Consider the following 21149-nt stretch of genomic DNA (forward strand, 5'->3'; position numbering starts at 1 on the left):
CATTAGTTTGATTTAAAAAGCTGTCGTGATCTTAGTCTTAAGGGGATACAGGGAGGAGGAGGGAACATAGCTGTTCATGCATGCGGGACTAGACCTGCTCTTAGTGTTAAATTAAAAATATATTATAATTCGCTAATATTTCTCCTAAGGATTATCAATTAGCCTGGGCCTAGAATATACCATTTACAAAATGTGTCAATTTCAATAAGCAAAGGGAGTGTTCTTGGAATGTCTAAGACTTTTTTGGATGAACTTTATGTCCCATCCAAAGTACAAGATTTTCACCTTTCTATAGTTATTCAGTAATATTATTTATCATTTCTAACTAGTAACTTGCATTGAAATTAGCCTCTCCCCCCAGTCCCCTAGGGTGGTTTTCCCTAACATATTAAAAACCTAAAATACTCGTGTCCAAAATGTCTGTGTGACCTGGAGTTCGACAATATATGTAAAACAATCCTACCTTTCTTCAAAGACTTATTTGTAAATCCTTCCATATAAATGAGTAATTCTTCATAGCATTGTGCGCTCACCTCGGGCATTGTAAAGATTGCACTAGGTTTTTCATCTCAATACCTTTTTTTCTTATTTTATTTAATAACTTTTTTTAATTTTCTTTTATTTAACTTTTCTTTATTTAATTCTATTTTAATACTTTTTATTAAAACTCTAACCTGAAATTTTTGACGCCACGTTATGCTTGAGCCACAATGGGGCGGGAGGATGTCGTAAGGAAAGGTTTAAGGGAAATGGGAACTTCTTGGAAGGGTTTAAACAGGGAGGCTTTGAGTAGATTGGGATGGATTAGGAGCATGTGTAGATGCGTTGGCCTCTTGTGGCTTGGTGCTGGAGTGAGTTGTTAGTGGTACTAGGAGTAGTAGTAGTAGTAGTAGTACATTTTGCGTGACAAGGCATTCTATGACTCTGGATTGAAATCCTAAGTGATATAATGAGTAAATGTCAAAAAAAGGAATAGAAAAAACGTTACAACTGTGTATTCGATCAGAACATAACACAAGAGTGATATGACCGTACTTTAAAACATGAAGGCACTTTTAAGAGCATTGTCGAATAGTGGTAAACTAAGCACTTAAATTTTAAACAGAATATAAATCAACAATTATCGGAAGTAGCACAATGAGACAAACAACAATATTTTATGAGCACAAGCTATTTCATTGCTTTTGACTAGAATTATACCGAACAAAATTTAAGGTATATCAAGTGGCTTCTTGGCTTCAAGTCAGTCTTCTTCGCCAATAGCTGAATCGCAGCTATTCAACCTCGCTGTCTTCCGAACTTGCTTCCCTAAATTAGAATTTCCATTAATTGCTTCTTCCTCTATTCTGCCAGGGTTGCATGCATTAAACCATTCACTAATCCCAGAATCACTTCGTTCGGATGCTTTTCGAAAAGGGATTCTTGGGGGAAGACTAGGACTTCGTGTCCGACACTGAATTGCTGCCAAATTGGCAATAGAGTTAATATCTATTTCTTCTCTAAGTGTCACTAAGTGAGAGGAACGACGAGATGGCAGCACTGAGCTATTGCGTCTTGATGAAGATAAGGTTCCAGTGATCCTACCCAAAGCCCTGATCGCATTTCCAGTTTTCTAAGGGATAGACAGAACAAAGGTTAGGAATGGAAGGCATGCATAATAACACACAAAAGACAAGACAATAGGTAAGCTTCGGGTGCACTTTCATTGTGGTAATATCACAACTGGGGTATTGTAGCGAGTGTATACAATGCACAATTCTGCCATCGCAGGTTCAAGTTATAAAAAAAAATCACTAATATGAGTGGCAAACACGACGCAGAATTTTTCTAGGAGGGCGGAGCTTGTTGGAAGAAGGGGTCAAAAATAGGCAAATTGTACATTAAGTATAAGAAACTCAACGGACAACTGAAAGAATCTTGAAATTTCGAGAATGGGGTGAGGGGCCTAAGCACCCGCTTCCCCTCTGTGTACATGCCTTCTAGAGCGCTAAGTATAAAAGTAGACAAGGTCCGTCCATATTATTTTCAGGTTATATAATTTCCAACAAACGTGGAAAACAAAATTTTAATTGCATACATGAACTAAATTCAGAATCTGGTATCTGATTTTTTTTTTTTTTTTTCATTAAGCCCAAATAATATTCTCTTTCCTTTCGTTTATTTTTAACGGAATTTTCCAAAAAGTACTTCACGCAAGTTTATTTCTCCTTGCATAAATGATTTTAATTTTATTTAATAGTTTCACAAAATGATAACAAAACGATGAAATTTTAATGATTCCTGAAACCTTCGTCTTAATGATTTCGTTTCTGGACCTATTTCTTTTTCATATTTAACCCTCCATATAGCAATAAAAAACAGCTTTATGTTTACCATTATATCAACCGGTCCTAAAAAGGAAATTTTTCTTTTTTTTAACAAGAAACGAAAATGAATTTGGTTTATAGGCGTTGACAGAAGATCATAAACTACTCTAATCAAATTTTAACTATGACCATATTTCGGCATGAAAATGTTAAAAGTAAAAATTCGGCAAATTATCTCCAACTAGCAAACTTACTAAAAATTATGCCGGAGCATAATTGAATTATTTCAAAAAGAGACCAAAGGTTTTTAAAGCGCAATTTGGGTTTAGAGAAAAAAAATTTTTGGATCTATTGCCCCCTGTCATGAGGAAAATCAACTACAAAAGCCTTGGGATCATACAAAGTATGTTTTACAAATATTTCCATCTAGGAATCCTTTATAATATTTTCCGGCGGGATAAGTATTTAAGAATTGTGTCTAGGGTGCCAGTTTACAAACACTTCAAGGGGCAAGACAGAGCTTTGAAAATGGTCAAAAATGTTTTATATGAATTTAAAATAACTCATAACTTCCTAAATGTGAAAGGTTTTTCAGATTTAGTGAAAAATCATCATCAAATTATTAAGCTGATAGATGGAGATGATTAATATGTTCATCGCTTATGTTAATAGGTTCATCGCTAATATATTCATCATTAATAAGGTTCATAAGAATTAGATTTGCTGCGAGTTATTTGGTACATCAATCTTGGATTGAAGCCCTTCCTTCAGCTGAAGAAAAGATGAAAATAAAAAAGTTTAGAAAATTAAATGAGTATATCAGTTTACCCCCCTGTCCACCAGAAGAACTAAATGTATTTTGACAGAAATTACCAAATGAATAATTTTTTGAAAGAAAGATTTGGTTTACAATACAAACTTCTAATTAGACTTGAATAATTAGTATTATTAGTATTAATCACCGTAATTGAATAATATTATTAAGTAATAATAACATTAATGAATAATATTAATAGATAGTCTAAATAAAATCTGTAATTTTTTTCCTGATAAAATACGGTCTGATATCAGAGGCCATCAAAGGTCACACAAGGTAATCAAGGGTATCAAAGGTCAACATGTGACTGTATCAAAGGTCACACCAAATCTTAGATATCACCGCACCTGATATCTTTCGTAAGAGTCCTTGAAAAAATCTCACTTGAAAATAAAACTAAAAATAAAAATAAAAATAGAAAAAGGTTACTGAGAAAAACTCGTTAAAAAGAATAGTTTTAAAAATACGATTTCAAAGAAATAGACTACCTTAAAAACAGATTGTTTTTTCTTTTATTTGAAAAAGAAAAACTAATTTAAGCAATGATCGGAAGTTCTAGATTTGATAAACAAAATTTTAATTGCAAATTTGTAGAAAAATTTTGGATTGAAAAAAAAAAGATTATGAAAGATAATTAAAAACTTGTAATTTTTTGAAATTCTTTTTTTCCAGTAAGATTTACCTTTTCACTTTTTAATATTCGACAAATAAAGTGTTAAACTATACCTAAAACTAAGTACGTCAAAATAAACAGTCCAAATGAGACATACAACCAGATTTGATAAGTGTAAGATAAGTAAATTGTATATTATAATAACATACCTGCCACTTTCGCCGAATTATAAATTTCTTGAGTTTTTCAGTTGATATTCTGATTGTCTTCATTTTTCTTTCGGCTTGAGCCAACCACTTATGTTTCAAACATTCAGAAGCAGAAAAACGATACCTATAAGAGAAAGAAAACGGTAGCAAAGCTGTAAGTAGTTGTAAGCTAGTTGTATCGATATGATTGTATGATATCGATATGGCTGTATGATATCGATATGGATGTATGATATCGATATGACTGTATGATATCGATATGGCTGTATGATATTGATATGGCTGTACGATCTCGATATGGCTGTGAAACAATAATTTTTATTCCTTTTGAGTCTATTATCAATTTGAGTATCTATTTGGTAGATAAAGGCCCATTCTCATTCAAACATCCAGAATAAATTCGTGGATTCAATACCTTGTCCAAGGATAATTTCTTTAGGCTGAGACCGTTTTTATGTGTCTGCTACTCCTTCCACAATATATGAAATCTTTTGTTTTTTTAATTATTCCTTTGATTACTTTTTTGTAATTAATTCCACAATTCCTCGTTTCTTGCAAATTATAGAAGACCAAGCTCAAAAAACTACTGAACTTGTAATTATACTATTCAAGGTAGGAACATGAAGATTTACTCGGAATAGTTTGGGAACTATGGGAATGGACCCAAGCCATACAAATTTAAAAAATACGAACTAAAAAAGGACAATAAACTGGTAATGTAACGCCATGATACCAAGCGTGAGAAGGGGCCAAAGAGTCAACCTGCCAACAGTACCGATAAAGCAAGGTGACATAAAGGTAAATACGCGGGCCCGTTCGCAAGGAATGACGGCCTGAGCAGTTGAGCGGATCTTTTAAAGAGCTAAAGACCCGCGAGTTGCTCACGAAGGTCTGAGCAAGCGGTGGGAGGCAACAAGAAACGAAGCCAACAGGCACTTTTATCAAAAGGAAGGGCTTAAAGAAAATTATGTTTGGCGGAAAGCGTTATATTCTTGCAAATATTACGAATTTTGCGCTCGGAAAATATTCTTCAACTGTTTATTAGAGGTCCTCTTGTAGCTGACGCATCCTAACCAAAAATCCAGCTTAAAATCTTACGCAATAGTGATAAACATCCTGAGTTTTGAAAACGAATTTTCTCTCCGAATTTCAATAAATCCGCTGAGTGATAAAACTATTTTTCAGAAACGTGTTCCACTTGAAAAATTGCTTAAACGAATAAACAAGTTCATAGCAAGTAAGTAAGTTAGTACGACGGCACTAGTACATTATGGTCCAAACCGGCAGTACTTGATCTCCGTTTCCTGGCCCTTCAGCTTGGAAGTGCAATGGGGGCAGGGGGTTACCAGCAATCCTGTGCTTTTGCAAACCCTTCCTGATTACCTTTCCCTGATTTCTCCAGGTACTCAGAGCTGAGTCGACTCTGGTTGAGCTTACAGAGCCAAGCCACTGACCCCCCTCCCAAACCAAATAGCTGGCCACGCAGGGAATCGAGCCCGAGCCCCTTGGACAAAGGATTCCCAACCCAGCGCGCCAACCACTTAGTCAGGAAGGCTCAACAGGTTCTAGAGCGTTTTGACGTCAACTCGAGCGCACAGAATTTAATAATACACATCTTAAATATATATATAAATGATTTCTACAAATGATAGCTATTACAGATGTTTTATCTTGTATAGCTTTTTATCTTTGTCTATTAAAATAATTTCTATGTTTAAATCAGCTGTTTAATCAGCATATTAAAGCTTTTTAATTCTAAAAATTTTTGGAATTTCAGGACATGTAAAATTTGTTAAATCTTAAAATTTGTTCAAATATATTAAGATAATATATATAATATATTAAGAAAATTAAGAACATAATAATATTAATTAGAAAATATCTCAAGAAGAATATATGTTAAATATATTGAGAAAACTATATATTAGATATATTGAGGAAATATATAAAGAAAATTTTAAATTTTATTAATGTTTTAAATATATATTAAGGATTTTCTGTAGAATTTTTCATTTACAAATGATAGCCACTGCTTAGTACACACTGATTATAGGGATTTTTAACTTTGTATAGCTTGCAGTGATTTTAACTGAAGTGATTAACTTCAGTTATGGCTGTTAATCTAAAACAAGTTGTTTCTTTCAAATGGAAGAAAAAAGCAACATTAAAACTTTAAACTAGCAGAAGTTACCCAATATATGAGGGAGGCTGCTACCCCCCGCCCCCCCCCCCATTTCTTACTTTAAAATTTTGTCACTGCTTTACTGAAAGCATTTTAGAGTGCAATACACATAGTCAGCTGGTGTTTTATCTACGGGCCAACTTTTAAACATCTAAACCAAAAATGTTATTGTTTAATAGAATGAGAATTAATATACCCTCTCGTTTTCGTAGTGTGATAAAAAATTCTATATTTTCAATTTTTATCATATCACTCTTGTGTAAGAGCATTCATTCTTGATTCACAGAAAAAAAGTCACTTTACCTGTAAAAAAGGGAAGTTGAGGGGGTAGTAGACCCCTTATATTCCTTTTGTTTTAATGTCGTTCTTTACTTTCATTTTTTAAATGCTCGTTTACGTGTATTTGCACTCTCTCATGAAATATAAATTTTCGAAACAAGCCAAGAAGTGAAATTCTGTGTTTTAGAGTTTCGGCTATCATTGCCTGTTGTCACTCTTTATTTACAGTTCGTTATCACGAAATGTTTTATACCTGATTATTACACTTATTAGCAAGAAATAATAGGCGAAAAAGTTAGGCAAGAAAAAACCTTAACAATAAAAAAAAAACATTGGAAAAATGTACGGTTTAGTCCAATTTGAATTATTAAACTTACTCTGGTTTTTTAATAAGGAGGCCGGCAATGAACTCTTTCGCTTCGGTCGAAATACTTCGAAATGCTTCATCACTAAAATCAAAATCTGCTCTTGTAATGTTGGCAAATGTCTCCGTATCGTTGTCTCCCATAAAAGGAGAAAGTCCAGAAAGCCTACAAAAATATAGCAGGATTAGAAAACAAATCAATTAATAATTAAATAATCACGAAGGAAATTTATGCTACTACTAATAACTCACTGCAGCACCAAGCCACCCGAGGTCGACACAGCTACTTACAATCGTCCTACATCTCAATCTAAGGCCAAAAAAATAGGCCAATATAACAGAAACCACCACCACAACTGAAGATTTCTCCACCCCCGTAAGAGAAGTCTTTCCTCCAGATGAGAAGGAGAAATGTCTTCCCCAACAAACTCCCAGTGCAGTTTTTCAATCTTCTACCTGTCTGTTTATTTTTTTATCTGCTACCGGTCAGATTTCAATGATAGTAAGTACAGTGTTTAACCCCCCCCCCCCCCGAAATGTTTTTTCCAACTATTAGAAAAGTAACGAAAATGCATTTAAACAAATTTTTGGTGCCTTTTGTAAACCCCTCCCCCTAAAAAAAATCCTGGATACACTATTGTAGGGCATACTCATGATTTGATTTCTTCCCATTAGTTAACTGTTACCTATTTGACTTTACAGAAGTCAGCCCCATAAAAGGGATTTTAAAAAGCTAAATAAACCATTACGTAGGCAAAAAAGCCACATTCTTACGTAATTTTTCATATATAAGGCGGAAGATTCAACTCTAGACCCCTCGATCCTCCTAGATACGCCTGTGACATGAAATATTCTTGAGGAAGCGTGGGAATGGCAAAATGAAAAGAAAATATCATGGCAGTCACCGCCCCTTGCCCCCTCCCTCTGTAAGTGTTTTGCAAAATGGTGCATGTATTAAAGGCTATATGCAGATGTTTGGCAAGTATGTTGGGTAGAGAAGAGTTCTTAGCCCGCCTCCCACAAGATTTTTACAATGTCTCCGTAATTTCCTCTAGTTATGCATAACAGGCCTGTTTCTTTTTCTTTGTTGAATATCCGCTTTGAACCCAATTTAGACTTACCACTTACCACTTACCATTTGAACAATTTCACTTACAACTTCAAAAAAAACAGAAAAAGAAAATAACAGATGGGGTTCGGTGCTTCAAAGTATTTACAAAAAAAACTTTATCCTAAAAAATTGGTAAAGACTTAACTTTAAACAAACAGCTAAAACCCGCCAAAAAATTTAAACTCAAACTTTACAAAAAAAAAGAAAAAAATATGAAATACTATTTAGAGAGCCTTTCCACCTTAGAATATCCAATGTCTATTAACCTTAGAACATATAAATCACAAATCAGAGGAGTGACTGAACTCTGAACCCTTCCTCTACTCCTTGGTATGGATGGATCACTCTCTCCTACTTGCTGATATATAAAATCCTTGGACAATCTCTAGAAATGAAAATTGAAAAGGAAATTTTATTGCTTTCATCACCCCTTGCCCCCTCTCTTTGTAAGTGGTTTACAAAATGGTGCAGGTACAAATAGTCAAATAAAGATGCTCAACACGTATGCGGCGGGAGAGGATAGTTCTAAGCCCAGCTCCCAATACAAATCACAAGATTTTAGAATTTCTTCGTAATTTACTATGCTTTTTGTATAACAGGCCTGTTTTTTCTTCTTTTCTTTTTTTGACATCAACCTTGGACGTATTAAACTCAGGTTTGAACCATTTCATTTACCGCCTCGTATAAAATAAAATAGATGAGATTTGACCCTTCAACGTGTTTACAAAATCACAACATCCTAATCAACTTCCTAATTTTAATCAAAAAAAAACTTCATCCTAATCACAAAAACATGTGTAGACTTCAACTTTAGGTAAACAGATGGAACTTGCCAAAGATTTAAACTTGAACCGTAACAAGGAAAAAGAATATAAAAAGATGTTTAGAAAGCCTTTTCATCTTATAAAAACACATTTATGTTTTAAGGTAATATTAAACAGGTGTTTAGGTTTACCATGAAATGTTTTGAGGTTTTTAATTTTCAAAATATAAAACTGAATCACATGGGCGTACGTAGCTTCTTCTCTACGGGGGGGGGGGCGGGGGGTAGCCGATTCTATGATGAAGGGTGGTTGGCTGAAGTTATGTTGGCAGTTCACAAAACCTTACATTGCCAGCAAGTTCTATCATACCTATGAAATCTTTATTAATTAGTAATCACCAAAAATCATAAATCATCAATAAACTTCAGCATTAATCAAACTTCTTGGATTAGAGCTAAATCTTTCCAAGACATTATGGATAATTGCTTCTTGTTTGACTTTTATTCTGTCATTTCAGATGTTTATTTCTAGCTTTTTCAACCATCTACCTTTTATTAACTGCCTTTTTAACCATGAACCTTTTTCAACTGCTTTTTCAACCATATCTAGTGTAGATTTGAAGCTATAGGAGGAGAGGGTAGCTGTCCCCATCAGCCCCCCTTCCGTACACCCATGCTGAAACATAGAAACAGAAGTTGGTACTTACAAAACATAACATATTACTCCAACAGCCCACATATCCGATGCCAGACTGATTGGTTCATAAGATACAATTTCGGGAGGAATAAATTCGGGCGTTCCAAAAAGAACTCTGACAGGTGTATCTGGCAACAGCTTGCGAGCAAGACCAAAATCAATTATCTTGATGGAATGAGACGCTGGACTGACGCATAAGATGTTTTCAGGCTAAAAAGTTCAATTAAATTTTTATTAAAAAATGAACAGATGGAAATGTCAAACCTATAATTAACAAGTACATATTCTCAAACGATATTTAACCCATATACACTTATCAAAATAATATCAAGGAGCCTGAAGTGAGAGATTTTATTTCTCATCAAATTGCATATTTGTCGATTTTTTTTTTACAAAATCTGCTAAAATACCAATTATTTGCTAGTTTTTTTTTTCTAAAATTAAGCCACTTTATAAGAAAGGTGATAAAAGTGAGTGTGGTAATTATCGAGGCATTAGTCTGGTCTCTGTAGGTAGTAAATTACTTAGTAATATGATACTTTTTAGACTGAGAGATGCCGTAGACAAAGTTTAAGAGAAGAACTGTGCGGTTTTAGAAAAGGTAGAGGATGTGGCGACCAAATTTTCACTCTTAGGCTAATAATTGAGAAGTGCCTGAGTTTTCAAACACCTTTGGTCCTCAGTTTTATCGATTATCCGAAAGCGTTCAATTCTGTTGGTAAAAGAGCTTTATTAAAGGTTTTATCCTTGTATGGTATACCAGACAAATACATTAAATTGATTATTGCTATGTACGAGAATAACACTGCTGCGGTTAAGGTAGGAAATGAGGTTAGCAGCTGGTTTGGTATTAAATCACGAGTTAAGCAGGGTTGTGTTCTATCCCCCTTTGTATTGATTATTTTGATGGACTTTGTTTTAAGGAGCACAGGAGAGGCAATAGGAGACCATGGAACCAAATGGGGAGGAAAGTCTCCTGGAATTAGACTATATTGATGATCTAAGCATCCTAGAGGAAAGTCTGAGTAAAATGAATGAACTTATAGAGGTTTTGTTAGTTCAGGGTGCTAGAATAGGTTGGAAAATTAATGTTAAGAAGACTAAGTCGCTAAGGCTAGGAATAAGTGAAGATGAAAAGGTGACGTTGGGTAATTAAAAGATTGATCAGGTGGGCAGCTTCACTTACCTTGGTAGTATTATTAGTAAAGATGGTGGGAGCAGTGAAGATGTTAAATATAGAATAGCCAAGGCTCAGGGTGTTTCTTCACAGTTAAAAAAAAGTCTGGAAGAACAGGAAGATAAGTCTGCAAACCAATATTAGAATATTAGAAGCTACAGTGATGACAGTGGTCAAATATGGCTCTGAAGCAAGGACGCTCCGAAAAGCGGATGAAGATTTGCTAGATGTTTTCCAGAGAAATTGCTTAAGGATTGTTCTGGGTACCCGGCTGAAAACAATAGGCTATACGAAAGATGTGGTTCAATACCGCTCTCTAGGGCTATAGTGAAAGAAATGTTGAGGTGGCTAGGGCACGGTTTGCGGAAGAAGGATGACAGATTGCCGAAGATTGTTCTTTTCGGCCAACCGTCTAAGGCTAAACGGAAAGCAGGTCGTCCCCGTCTGGGGTGGGAGAACGTCATAAAGAAAGATTCAAAGAAAACGGGAACTTCGTCGGCAGCTGTAAAAAGGGAGGCTCTGAATAGATTGAGATGGAGGTGGAGTGTACGTAACCGTGTTGGCCTCAGGCGGCTTGGTGCTGCGGTGAGTTGTTAGTAGTAGCAGTAGTAGTAGTTTTTCTAAAATTAAAAAAAAATGTCATTGTACCTCCTTTCAGTGGCAGAGATACATAAAAATCAATTTTAAATGCCACCTAGCCTTCTTTCTACTTAACCTTCTATAACGGATTATTTTGAGAAATATAGAGTAAAAAGCCCTTTGGTTCAGCTTATACACCCAAACAATTTATGAATTTGGTAGTGATCAAAGTAATTTCGGTGCTCACGAGAAACAATGTTTTTTACATATATAGGCCGACTGCTACTACTACTACTAACAACTCATTGAAGCACCAAGCCACCCGAGAGCATCCCAGTTACTCACGCTCCTCCTCCCCAATCTATTTAAAGCTTCACTCTTTACATCCTCCGAAGAAGTTATAATTTCCTGGTACTTTTCAAGAATCCGGTAGTCACGCGAGAAACGAAGTTTCGTTCATGCTAATAAAATAAAATAAAATAGGATGAAAATATGATAGTTCAGAAACAAATTTGGGCTATATATTTGCACATTAGGGGGGGGGAGGTAAAACAAAGCATATATTAAATACGTAATCTAACCTAACCCAATCTAGGTACCTTCTAGTCCCCCTAAACCCCAAGAAACTAAAGTTTAAATCTTTGTTACGGAGTGAGCAACGCCTCACAAACCAGAGAAAACCTGTCTTTCTTGTAGCATCTCGGCCTTTCTCGATGCGGTCTTTCTCGCGTGACTATCAGATTCTGAACAAGTACCAATTTCCTTTAAAGCCTTTTTGATTTATTTCAAGCCCAATCTATTATTTTAACCTTTAGCAAAATCTATTAATGTACTAATAATCCAAATCTATTCTAAAGCCAAATCTATCAATTTAACCCTTTAAAGTCGAATCTATTAAAAACCCTTTAAGCCAATTTACTTTAAAGCCCACCCCATTAGGGCTTATCCTTTGGCCCCAAATGGATGGCCCGAAAGAACAATTTTTGGCAACCTGTAATCCTTCTTCCATAAAACCTGTCTTAGCCACCTCAGCCTTTTCATCAGACCCCTGGGAAGTGGAATGGACTCTGGATGTAGACAAACAGTGGTATCAAAACCGTTAACCGTAACCGTAAAGGAAAACACAAGAGAATAATGTAAAAAGAAAAACTTGGGACAAATCTCTGGTTATATACAAAATACCTTCCCCAACCATAAACCCTTAAAGTTCATATATAAAGATATTGTGCCACCTACTTAATTTGTTAATTTTACTATCGTAACGGATTTGCAAGTTGCCATCTCAACTTTAGATGTGTTTGGGTCCTGAAAGTAGCAACCTGCTATCCCCTTTTTAGGTGCTAAAAAGCACCAGTCTAGATCCCAAAGGCTAGATTTTCGTGAGAACTGTCCCGATAGCACCTGAATTCTAATTGCGCTCTGAAAACCAGCCGACATATAAAAGCAGCGCCATCTATTGGTCCAGTACAGTCATAGTTGTATTAAAATTTATAGATGGCCGATAGGGGAGAACTCCTAGGGACTAGATCTTTCTGAACACGAACGACTTGGCGACTGGTGGTAATTTAGTCTGTAAAGGCAAATTTTATATCTTGCCAACATTGAATTGCTATTGTAACTGGCAAAACCAAGTCCCACAGTAAAGCTAGCACTGGTGATCCGCAGAAACTTGATATATTTATGGATGCACTATCCCCAACTTTTTTGGCATTTGGTAAATTTTCGCCGAGGGCGAAAATTTCGGCAGAAATTTTGCAAAATTGGCTGAAATTTAGCGAAATTCATGAATTCTACAGAAAATCCGGCATAAATCAGGTAGCAAGTCAGTAAAATTTACGAAGATCCCCCCCCCCCAATAAAATGAGTCTCGGGAAGCCCCTGTGCACTACTATGCATTAAGGTATTCATGGAACCAGTAGTTCGCAAGTTAGACCTACATATTTAAATCAACCCAGCACTTACTTACCTTCAAATCTAAGTGGACAATATCTAGGTCGTGCATATACTGAACACCTTCACATATTTGACGCATGAAGAGAATAGCATCTTTCTCGGTAAGGGTGAAATCGTCAGCAACCACCCGCTCAAACAGCTCCCCACCACACACTCTGAAACAACAATTTTTTTATATTTTTTATGTCTATGTTTATTATACCATCTGTGATAAAATTACTCAATGGACTGATAGGGCTACAGGCACAGGCACATAAAAAAATGACCTTGACTGCAAATAAATTAGCTTGACTTATAGTCTACTAATATTAAAAAATTATGTCAATTCTTACTAAAATTCATTTCTATACCAGGATGTTCGTCATTTAGTTTCGAATTGCCCAAAAACTCGATGTCGTCAACAAGCCCCGACGTCGTCAAAAACTAAGCGTTTTGGTAAGAAAAATTTAGTGTTCAGGGTAGGTAGCATTTCAATAAGATAACTTGTGCTGATACGAGGTACATTATCCTATGATGAAACAGCATTTAATGCCATTTTCTAAAAACAACGTTCAAAAGAAACTTACAATATTGAAAAGATAGGTAAGGCTTTTTTGTGTTAGAAAATAACACAACTTCGAAAAACAACTATATCAAATATTGTCAGACTTTGGCACCCTTTACTGAAAAGGAAAACTAAATGCTGTTTTGCTGAGCTCACCATATATTGTTATCAAATCCAAGGGCCTATCCAGGATTTTTATCTAGGACGGACAGTTTTTCACAAGTCGGACAATTTTTTTTGGGGGGGGGGGGCGGGTCGAACCCGGTACCCCCTTGGATACGGCCTTGATCCGAGCCTTTGTATAGGTAGATTTAAATAAGCAATGGTTTTGTAAATAGTAATCCAGTGTAATATATCTTGAAACCCATCTAAGAATTCACTTTATGTCGCCTAAAACCTTTGACCGAAGAAACGGGAACAATTTTTGGTAAAATTAAATGTATAACAAATGGATTTTTAAGCAAGTAAGAATAGGACACTGGGATAATGATGAAGTTAACAAGCTTAGTTCTGCACAACAGAAATAAAAAAATATAAGCTAAAGGTGCCGTGGAATTGACCTTAGGGCACCAAGAACGACCATCCTTCTTCCACAAAACGTTGCTCAAATTAGTTTTATGGAGTGATTTGGTTATGATTATAGCATTTCATTGCCTCAATGCAACGTGATGAGCAATGTGGCAGTCTTCAGAGCAACAGCAGCATCATGAAAAACCTTCAAGGCACTTTGATACTGATGAGCAATATTGAGCGGAGTAATGATGAGCTTGGATGAGCCCTTAGATGAACAATGTGAAAGAGTCTTCAGAACATCAGCAGCATCACATAAAAACCATTGAGGGCAAATTTTGTATTGGTAAGCGATGTTGAGCAGAGTAATGATGAGCTTAGATAAGCCCAGAGACGAGCAATGTGACAGTTTTCAGAACATCAACAGCATCATAAAAACCCTTGAAGGCACGTTTGATACTGATGATTGATGTTAAAAAGAGTATCGATGAGCTTAGATAAGCCCTCAAATGAGCATGTGACAGAGTATTTAGATCGTCAGCAGCATCATACAAAAACCCTTGAAGGTGCGGTTGCATATTGATGAGTAACATTGAGCAGAGTAATGATAAGCTTAGATAAGCCCTTAGATGAGTACTGTGACAGTCTTCAGAGCATTAACAGCATCACAAAAAAACCTTGAAGGAACTTTTGATATTGAGTCAAGGACGCACCCAGGGGGGGGGGTGTTAGGGCGGTTTGACCCCCCCCCCTCCCGTAATGTTTGTCTGACTAATAAAAACGTCACAAAAATGGATATAAACAAATTTTTATGCGTTTTTTTAGGTTTTTTTGTGTAACCCCCACCCCCGAAAAAAATCTTTGAGAACCAGCCCTCCCCCCCCCGAAAAAAAACTGGGTACAGCCTTGTATTGATTAATATGTTTCAAACTTGGACCATTGTATTCAATTGGATTTTCTTCATTAAACACATGCAAATCAACAGATGGAAACGAAAACAGAGCCAAAAGAGAGCTAAGTTTGAAGCGAAGTCTACTTACTAATATATGAATTTCATGATATATTAAAAACGATACAGCTAGCAGAAAACGAAAAAAAAAATAAAGCAAGTTAGGGTAGGAGAGGATTAAAGGAGGCTACCCCGGCGTGGTAACAACACAATACCATCAAACAAACAAAACAAATTATAAATCAGAAAATTACCTCGTCAACGGCAAATAATATATTCTGTTAATTTTTTTTTAGAAAAAGCTGGCTGCTGAGATTTTCAAAATCAAAATTGATTTAACTATGTTTGCAGTGAAAGGGGATAAAAATCTTATTCAAAATCTATCCCTTTCATTATTCATAGACAGGAATCTACAAAAGGCAGATCTAGCACAATTGTTTTCGGGGGGGGCGGGGAGGGGGGGGGGGCAATATGACAAGAGCACTAATTATTGCCCAAACTGACACGTTTATTTAAACAAACAGAGTAAAAACAAACAAAAACGGAATGAGGGTGCCACAAAAATTGGGAGGAGGGAGACTGGCCCCCACCCCTAGAGTCTAAACACTTAAAAAAGAGCGAAGAAACGAATTGAGCTAAAAAAAAAGGTGACACGAATCATAAAAATAAATCGTTGGAGACTGAATATCACAATGTCAAAGTTCTTACCGCTGCTTTATCAACTCTTCAAATTTCTAATTATAGTGCCCTCTCGGGTTCCAATCAGAGCCAGTTTGATTTCAAATTTCAAGTTGATTTTGTTAAAAAAAAAATTTGTCTAAAATTCGAGCTTAAGTTACCACGGCCATGGGAGAGTGTTCTTGCAGCGTCGCTATAAAGTCTTTTAATTATGACAAAAAAAAAGAAAGGAAAACGAATAAAAAGGCAATACGTTGAGGAAAACGAGTTAAAAAAGATATTCTACACGATGTAAGCAACTTAAATTTTTGGGTTTTGGGTTTATACCTGTTTTATACACAGACGATTACAAATACAACTGCTACGGTAAGGCGCAAGCTTATCAAGAATAATTTTTCAAATATCTATATATCTAGATATATAGATATTTCTAGATATTAGAAAACATATTCCTAGATTCCCAAATTATCTAGATATATCTAAATATCTATACGTCGTATTTCAGTATTTATTACGTATGTTTGGGAATTATATATATATATATCTACATTTCTTGTTTCTCTTAATAATAAATATAAACTATTTATATTTTATATTTATTATATTATATTAACATGAAATTCATAATGCGTCAAAAATCAAAAGTATATTATAAAGCAAAAATGGTTTTGATTATTTTTACTTTCTGTTCAGTCGCGTTCATTCTTCCCTGTAAAATTGTATCGTACATAGCATACAGTTTTGTATAAATACTCGTGTATATTTTACGCGTAAAACATTTAACACCAACGCACTAGAATCAGTTGTGTAATTTGCTATGAAGCAGAGCGGGTGATTATCCCCAGGGAGATTTAAAATAGGCCCAATACGCCAGGGTCTAGGGATCCACTATGCCAGGGGGCGCAATAAATTATAACTCAGGGATTTTTTCTTAACAAAAACTAGACTGATGTGATTTATCGTCAAAGCGACAGGTGTACTCCACCGCCGCACTGCCTATTCACAGAAAAGTGAATTTCCATGACCACTTAAAATCTGTCAGATGTCTCCCAAGAATGACAACTGACTAGGCCCAAGCTGAAGTTTGGGCCTAGACGCGTCAAAGCTTCAAATCCAGCCCTGACTACCCCCCAGACCCGTTTGCTCCCCCACCCCGGCTGAAATTTAGCGTCTTCAAAAATCTTGTAAAAACTAGGATAGGCTTACATAATTTAAGCATCCACGGAATACCACAGAATTGCAAGCAGAATGCCTGTAATTTAAGCATGCCTTTATGGTACTTAATGGCTCATTTTTCACTATCATTTTCATCTGACTTGGGAAAATCGGCTCCTTTGCCCCCCTCTAGCATTTTAACGAAATTACGTCACTGAGTAGAATCCTTGTAAACTAGACCCCAAAGCCACGCCGAAAAGTCGGTGGCATGCCGCCGAAAAAAAACGGGGGTGTGTCGCCGAGGGTGCAAACGCAGGCTGACGCTGCCCCGGATTGGAACGGTGACAGTAGAACTAAACACCCGCCGTTTTTTTTTTTTTTTCTCTGTCTTTTTTGGTTATCGATATAGACCTCCGGGGTTCAACCGTCATCCCGGCTAATCTGTTTCTTAAAGATCAATACTGTCATCTTGGGCTTGCCATGTATATCGGTTCGTAGGAAGGAGAAGAAGAAATTTTTCTTGAAACAAAAATTCTACCTTCCACTTTAAAATTCTGTTCATTTTTCTTTCTGATTTTTCGGATGAAAAAAGGTAGATAAAAGAGCATTAGGCAATCCAGGATGTTACCATAGGCTGCGCAATCGAGGTGCCTAAGTAAAGAACAATGTTGGCACAATGTATTATTTATTTTTTTTTTCCATACTAGGGCGATTCGTATCGAAGGAGTTGTCGTAGAAACTTCGAAAAGGGCTCATTCGATTGGAAATTGGAATAGTTATTGCCCCTTTTAATAGTCAAAAGTGATTGGAAGGCAGCTAACAACCCTTCCACGCCCACAATTTCACCAGAAACATTCAATCAGAATTGAAAGATAGACATTTTGTTCAGAGTAACTAATGTCCAATCATAAAATATGTTTTTTGAGGAGGTTACTCCCCTACACCTTAGGGCAAGGGTTTTAAGTTATACCCTGGGGGTATATAAGAGCGATGTTGGCACAATGTATTATTTATTATTTTTTCCTTTAGACCAGGGGCACTTCATATCGAAGAAGTTGTTGTAGAAACTTCGAAAGGGCTTATTCAATTGGAGATTGGAGTGGCTTGTGCCCTTTTTAATAGTCGAAAATGATTGGAAGGCAACTAACACCCCTTCCACGCCCACCATATCCCGAAACACATCCAATCAAAATTTTGAGATAGCCGTTTTGTTTAACGTAGTTGAAAGTTCTGGAAATTAGGTCTTAGAGGATGACAACCACCCTCACAGCCCTTACGGTAAGGGTTGTAATTTATGCCCTGGGGGCATATACGGTGTTTATAGAAAGCGTTGTCGTGGAAACTCAAAAAGGGATCATTCGATTCGAAATCGAAAAACCATAGTGCACTCTTTAATAATCGAAAATGATTGGAAGGCTTGACATTTTTGTAGTAAAGATCGATGTGGTTATAACGGATCATTTTTTTTGTTGTTGTTGTTGTTGTTTAGACCATGGCACTTCGTATCGAAGGAGTTTTCGAAAGAACTTTAAAAAGGGTAATTTGATTCAAAATAGAAAGGGCTGATGTTCTTTTTAATAGTCGAAAGTGATTGGAGGGAAACTAATCCCCCTCCCATGCCCACCCTCCCATTTGCCTTTATGTTTGAAAAGTAAATGTTGCCTTAAAATTAAATAAAAATGCACTGTGTTAATGCTAATTCCCAATAAGGTATCTCAGCAGTATCCCAAGAACGATGTTCAAACTTTAGGGGCTTCTTCTGCTCTTAAAATTTGACCAAATCAAAATAGCGTAAGTGTATCCAAGCTATCAAAGAAAGTAAAAAAAAAATTTGCGAATGTTATCAAGTTTTCCATTTCAGATCAACTAGAGGAGATATGAAACTAAATTAAACACTACTCTTTGTGTCCAGATTTTTAAAAGGGTCTATGTTGTTAAAAATTGCTGAAATTTTTTTTCCAGCATACAAATAGCAGGCAAAACTATAAATTCTTAAAAAAACGAAAAGATTTAAAGTATTATTTTCTTTTTCCCTGAAAAGACTTTGTCAATATAAAACGAACAGAAATTAATTAAAAAAACTGTTTCCAAAAAATAAGTTTTTCAAAGAAAAGTAAAGAACTCCATTAAACCAAAAATGAGCAAAATTAAAATCAAATAATCTACCTAGCGTGAAACTACCACAAATCAGCATCGATAAATAAATGAAGCCCGAAACGAACAGAAATTACAATAAATAACCAAGTCAAACTCAAAACCAGCAGAAATTAACATAAGTTGGGCTCAAAACCCCTATGCCTTCCCAAGGTCAGGACATAATTTGCACTTTACTGAAAAAAAATACAAATAAATGTGTATTGTCAGTTTAATAAACATATACTGATATTTAGTAATCAAAATGTAAATAATATTTGATTTATTAAAGTTATAAAAGTAAAAACATTTATATTTTTTCAGTAAAGTGCAAATATTGTTCTGGCCTTGGGAAGGCATATGGGCTTTGCGCCCATCTTATATTAATTTTTGCTCGTTTTGAGTTTGACTCGGTTAATTATTGTAATTTCTATTCGTTTTGGGTTTCATTTATTTATCGATGCTGATTTGTAGTAGTTTCCCGCTTGCTAGATTATCTAGAGCTAGTATAGAAATATATCTATAGAAATGAATTACATTTTTTTTTTGCACAGTTAGCAGAGCACACTGAAGTTGAAGTAGCCTTAAACCTTGACTTGAAACGTCATAACCTGACCACTTCTTTCAGAAAAGAATTTTGGAGGGTTATTCCGTGTTGATAAGAAAAGAGGGTAAAGGTGCAGTTTAGTTCCTCCTGTAGCGTAGGGCGCAGGAGCCCTATGGTAAAGGTGAAGGTTTTTTCTCCCTTATAAAAACAACTTACTTCAGCAGATACAAATAAGAAGCCCATTTGCAGCATTCTGTGGAACCCCAAGGTCCAATACTAGCATCAAATCCCGCGAGTGGCAGTTTACGCTTGTCGAGTTCTGGCTGTACCGGCCACAAGTGCCCCAGCTAAACGGATTTTTAGCACGACAGGACTGATAGTGACTGCAAAAAGATCAATGGCTCCAGGCAGAGTTAACAAGCTCACTTTTGTTACATCAATTGTAACTGGAGTGATGTAACCGCTGGTTTAAAATTGTTTGTGTTGTTAAGCTGTGGTATCTGACTTGTATACGGTGTTTTTTCGATGTTGTTATTTGTTTTTTTACTTCCTTTTCGTATGTATTTGATGAACAGGAGATGTTTGAACTTCAAACTTTGAAAGTTATACAAACATTATCCCAATCATTAACAAGAAGGAAATGACTAAACACGGGATTTTATAGGAACAATGCGTTGTTAAACATAAACACAACATAGGTTTCCCTGGGTCTAGTGGCTAAAAATGAGAATTCTTCTTGGTCTGATGGACGGTGAACATGAACACTTTCCGCAGGGCCCAACAAATTCCTGTTTTGTCATATTGTTCTTGTATGTTTTTAGCCAACCATTTAAAAATCCTTACTAAAATCGAGGTTTAACGTGCTTGGTGAAGTGGAATTTTCATTATTATTTTTATTTAGAAAAATCGGCACGCCGTGGCGCGCCGCCAGTCTAAAAATTGGCAGCACGCCGCCAAAAGAATTTTGGCACTTCTAGTGGCGCGCACCCGCCAATACTGAATCACACATTCGCCACCGTCATGTCGGCGCGGTGTGGCTTCGGGGACTATTGTAAACCCTCCGTTTGATTGAAATTGAAGAATTGACATTGAAATTGACATGTCAATTGTCAATTGACATTGAAATTGACATGTCAATTGACATCCAAAATAAGAAAGGGTCATTATAAATACCTAATCTTATAAATCTCTAAGAAGAGAAATGGATTATTTCATATAAATACCATAAAACGTCTTCAGGGAAAATACTATTTTCAAAAGTAATTTTGAGAATCTTATGTGCGTTTTATTGAAAACTGACTTAAATTTGGCTGGTATATTTCCAAACATAGTTGCTCGAAGTTTCAAATCCTCTAAGAGGTGCGAGATAAGTGCTCCAAGAGGGACACCAAGAAGGGTGTGAGACTGCTTCTCTAAATCTGTTAGGGATTTCGTTTTATAATACAATCTTTCACGTCAATTTATCCAGAATGTTTGCTTTTTTTCCAGAATTTCCGAGGGGGAGAGGGGTATGTATCAGGTTGGAGCTTGGAAAGTTATCTGGGCGAGAGCATCCTATCATAATTATCTTTTGGTTAGGTACA

General features: G+C 35.9%; 1 protein-coding gene across 1 annotated transcript in view; it reads right to left on the bottom strand.

The window, feature by feature from the left end:
• Positions 1–980: 980 nt before the first annotated feature.
• LOC148947627 (myosin light chain kinase, smooth muscle-like) overlaps positions 981–21149 on the bottom strand; it is a 335162-nt gene continuing 314993 nt past the window's right edge. Inside the window, exons 33-37 of the mRNA XM_089095960.1 lie at positions 13064–13205; positions 9352–9551; positions 6784–6936; positions 3946–4069; positions 981–1612 (exon numbers count right to left, since the gene is read on the bottom strand). Of these exons, the coding sequence (XP_088952086.1) occupies positions 1244–1612; positions 3946–4069; positions 6784–6936; positions 9352–9551; positions 13064–13205 (988 nt within the window). The 3' untranslated portion in view covers positions 981–1243. The remainder of the gene's footprint in view (positions 1613–3945; positions 4070–6783; positions 6937–9351; positions 9552–13063; positions 13206–21149) is intronic.

Source organism: Artemia sp. Qi Xiang Cuo, chromosome 10 (genome assembly GCF_049724085.1).
Source record: "Artemia sp. Qi Xiang Cuo chromosome 10, ASM4972408v1, whole genome shotgun sequence".
Taxonomy (NCBI): Eukaryota; Metazoa; Arthropoda; class Branchiopoda; order Anostraca; family Artemiidae; genus Artemia; species Artemia sp. Qi Xiang Cuo.